The sequence below is a fragment of the Thermobia domestica genome, chromosome 3, assembly GCF_964235325.1.
Source record: "Thermobia domestica chromosome 3, izTheDome1.hap1.1, whole genome shotgun sequence".
In the NCBI taxonomy this organism is placed as follows: Eukaryota; Metazoa; Arthropoda; class Insecta; order Zygentoma; family Lepismatidae; genus Thermobia; species Thermobia domestica.
In genome coordinates, this window is record NC_137456.1 from 336813032 (window position 1) to 336817427 (window position 4396).

The following is a 4396-nucleotide window of genomic DNA, read 5'->3' on the forward strand; positions in this document are numbered from 1 at the left end:
AGTGCATTAGGTTCAGTGCGTGAATATAACAACAAATATGAAAAACATTAAAAGGAATAACAAGGCATAGCAAAACATAGCAGGAATAATAGAACTTATAGGAATGATGATGAAATGAGGATGAATTGTTCTGGACGCCACAACACGAGGTTCTGTTAGTGAACAGATTCGGTTATCTTCTGTTCCTGGGGCTATTCAGGAACTGATGTAGACAGGAGAGGCCCATGTTAGTAGGTATTTACTGTGCATATGATGGATATATGGAAGATGACAGATGACGTGGATGATATATAGCCAATACTTCTGGGTCGCGGTCGGCAGGATCTATTTGCAAGTGGTACAATGTAAGATAGTGCTGTAGCGGAGAATCAACGTATCGTGGTGGTGCATCATTGTCTCGGTCATAGCGTATTACGTCCTGGAGCATGGGGTGTTGTAAGTCAAAACGTTGCGTAATATAACGGATGCGAAGCTGTTCTAGATGGGCAAGCAATGGTGGAAAATCTATGAGGTCATAGAGGAGCCTAGTTGGACTCGGTAATTTAATTCGATAGGCCAATCTGAAAGCATGTCGTTCCATTATTGATAATTGTTTATAAAATTTGTCGGGGGCAGCGGCCCAAGCTGTATGGCCGTAAGTTAAAGTTGTCCTCATAAAAGCTTTGAATCTCAATTTTTTTTGTGCTAGCCGTAGGCTAGCGTCCTTTTAGAGGGCTACACCCTCTCTGAGGTGAGAGAAGTGGAGGAATTGTGGTAGAGGAATAAGGCATGGCTGGGCTAAGAGGAATTAATTAATTTTATTTATTTTGGTTCCAGAACTAGGACATTATGATCTTTGCGATCATAATCATATATAAATAGTAGGAGGAGTTCTACATTAACATATGAACATAACGTAAATAACATAACATAAAGAACATAGCATATTATTGGACAGAACATAAATAAGGAAATGATAGAAATATACATAAATGAGATAAGAGAGCAAATCACGAGAAAATTTAAGCATAAAGATTAGGATGAGATAAAGTATATAAGTAGACAAAGAGTAAAACGTTACTATACAGGTATATGATTATTGATTAAGTGAAATGATCCTGGAAAGTTAGACTACCAAATTGATGGAATTGAGAATGAGAGATGGGGCGATGTGCGATACACAAGACAACACAGGGTACGTTAGTAAGACAAATGTGTGTTATCTTCTGCCTAGGGGCATCTCTAGGCTGATGAAGACGGAGGGAGCCCTGTTAGAAACAAGAGGTGTCACTGTGCAGTGAAGGATGGAAAGATGTGAGGTAGATGAGCATGGGCTTGGTAGTCTTCGAGCAGATACAAATCCGGATGGTCAGGTGGTAGAGTGTAGCGGTATAAAGTGAAAAGCAGACTGAGTGGAGAATGGGCATAGCGAGTACGGACAGGGTGGAGTTCATGATGGTGCATAGTATCCATGAGTAAAGGATGGTGAGAGGTATATCGGACAGTGATGAATTTCAGCCTAAGAGATTCAATATGGTGTGTGATGCTTGGAAAAGTGATAAGATCATATAGTGCTCGGGTCGGACTGGGGAGCTGTATGCGGTGTGCGATTCGGAATGCATGACGTTCTAGTATGCGCAGTTTTTCGTAAAAGGTGGGTGGTGCAGCAATCCAAGCAGGAAAACCGTACGTAAGAACCGGACGCAGGAAAGATTTGTACGTATTGAGAACTGTATGTGGTTTAAGGCCCCAGGTAGTGCCGGTGAGGCGCTTGAGAAGATTCAAACGTTGGTAAGCTTTGGCCGCGACTTTCTGAAGATATGGTTTCCATGTGAGATGTGTATCATAGATTATGCCAAGATAGGTAACTGTGCGAGTAGGAGCTATGAGAGTATCATGAACGTGAAGAGAAAGCAATGATGGGTTTCTGTGGACTTTGGAGCGTTTGCGTGGTGGAATGAAAGTGATGGCTTGTGTTTTGGTCGCATTTATAGAGAGACTCCACTGAGTGCACCAGCGAGTGAAACGGTTAATAGCTTCCTGCAGGTCCTGATTTATCTGGCGAATAGTCTTTCCTAAGGCCAGCAATGCTGTGTCATCTGCATATTGAAAAAGATATATATCAGGAGGAAGTGGAGGAAAATCTGCTACAAAAAGAATATATAAAAGAGGTGAGAGAGCTGAACCTTGAGGTACACCCGACAAAAGAAAAATGGGATGAGATAACTGCCCATTAATGGAGACGTAGGAGATGCGACCAACCAGAAAGTGATAGATGAAACGAATATAAGCAACGGGAAGTTTAAGATGATTGAGCTTGTAAAGAAGTGCCAGGTGCCAAACTTTGTCAAAGGCTTTTTCCAGGTCAAACAACAGAAGGCAAGATGGTTTGATGGAATTATAATGTGAGGTGATGAGACTGGTGAGGCGAAGAAGCTGATCGTTAATTGAATATGAAGGGCGAAATCCTGCTTGGTGAATGGGAAGAAGGTGTTTAGTTTCGAGATATGGATGTAATCTTTTAACGATGATGCGCTCCAAGACTTTACTAAAAGTGGATGTCAGCTGAATAGGACGGTAAGAGGATGTATCACTAGGAGGCTTGTTAGGCTTCAGGAACATGAGTGTTTTGGAAGTTTTCCAGTCTGTCGGGAAAAAGCCAGTTCGAAGGATGAATGTGTAGATGAGTGCAAGAAGATTGAGAAGCAATAATGGACCTTCTTTAATGTGGCGATATGTAATATTATCAAAGCCTGGGGCGGAATTTCTTTTACGATTAACAACAGCCAGGATTTCAGCGGTAGTAACAGATGTAGTAAGGGGATGATGCGGAAGGGAATGAGTGACGTCGGGCTGTAAGTGAGGAGATGCGAGATTCAGGCGATCTGTTGGATGTGGAGTGATGAGAGTGGAGGATGCCGCAGGTGTAAAAATATCTTGCAAATAGTCTGCAAAGGCGTTAGCTTTCTCCAGATCAGTTTGGAGTGGTACATTATTATGAAGAAGAGGGTAAGAAGGCTTGGTGTACTTGCCACAGAGAGCATTGAATCATTTCCAGAATTTGGTTGGGTGACTGGTTTCGTTGAGATCATTGCAGGTCTTAACCCAATTCCGCAGTTTGTACGCTTTGATGTAATTGCGAACAGTGCGTTGTAACTGAGTGTGATGATGGAGGGTTTCAGGGTTCCTAGTACGGAGGTAATCACGGTATAGTTGACGGGAGCGACGAATCATGGATAAGTATTGAGGTGGGAGATGTGGTTTATAGGGGGTAGAGTAAGTAGTCGGAATATACAGTTCGGAGGCACGGCTAAGAGTCGAGTTTATAGTAGTGATGCTTTCGTAAAGTTGCTCTTCTGTAGCAGGTGGTGTGTGATGGTGTAAAGACTGAGAGATGTAGTCGCGGTATTTATGCCAATCAGCTTTATCGTATCGAAGTGTTGGCCGTGGGGGTGGTAGATTAGCAGATTTAGTGGCCTGGGTATGACGATACGTCAGCTTAATAGGTGCGTGATCGCTGCCAAGTAGTGCTAGAACGTCAACAGTGCAATGGGAAGCAAGAGTATTGGATGTGATGACTATATCGGGAGTTGTCTGAGAAATAGGGCGAGATGGAGATGGTAAAGCGTGGATGATGCCTGTTGTATTTGAAGCGACAAATTGCGTGAATATGTTACGTTCGTTGTCTGTACGACTATGAAGATTGAGATCTGCCATGATGATGTAATGCTTGTATGTATTGGATATATCTTGGAGAAAATGAAGTGGAATCGGATGTCCTGGTCTGACGTAAATGGTAATGAGTGTGATTGCTATATTCGGGAAATATAATGTAGTTATTACATACTCAGGGAGATTGAGAATTGCGCTAGAATGACGCCTATATGGAAGGTTGTGGTAAAAACCAATTGCTGCCCCACCGTTTGCTCGCTGAGCTGGAAAAGTGTTGTCACAACGGAGGATGTTATAGCGTGCTATATGGCAAGTATCCGATCGTTTGAAAAAGGTCTCATTGAGTAGAAATGCATTTACTTTTTCCTCGAGTAGAAGTGCTTCGAAGAGAAGTTTGTTTTTGAAAAAGGATCGGATATTAAGAAATAGAAACACTAAAGCCATGATGATGTGCTGTAAGAGTTGGCTGTTAAGAAGACGGAAGGTGTGACGTATGAAAATGAGCATCGGTATTAGAGTATGTTGCGTTGAAAGAGACGTGAAAAATGATACGGGCTGCGTGAATGATTTGTTGAAGGATGTGAGGACGGATAAAGGGGTGGATGTTTTGCAAGGCAAGTGTAGTAAAAGCGAGAAGTTTATCTATAGTAACAGGAGTGGAGTCAATGGGGAAATCCGTGTTGGTAGAAGTATCATGAGTGCGAAGTGGAGCAACTAATTCAGGTCGAGTACTTTCAGGTTGAGG

The 4396-nt window shown here is 42.4% G+C and overlaps 1 protein-coding gene across 1 annotated transcript; it reads right to left on the bottom strand.

The window, feature by feature from the left end:
• Window positions 1–3027: 3027 nt before the first annotated feature.
• On the bottom strand, window positions 3028–4095 carry LOC145682334 (uncharacterized). The gene has a single exon (XM_081753909.1). It carries the CDS (start codon window positions 4093–4095, stop codon window positions 3028–3030), a length of 1068 nt encoding a protein of 355 aa, XP_081610035.1.
• Window positions 4096–4396: the final 301 nt, after the last annotated feature.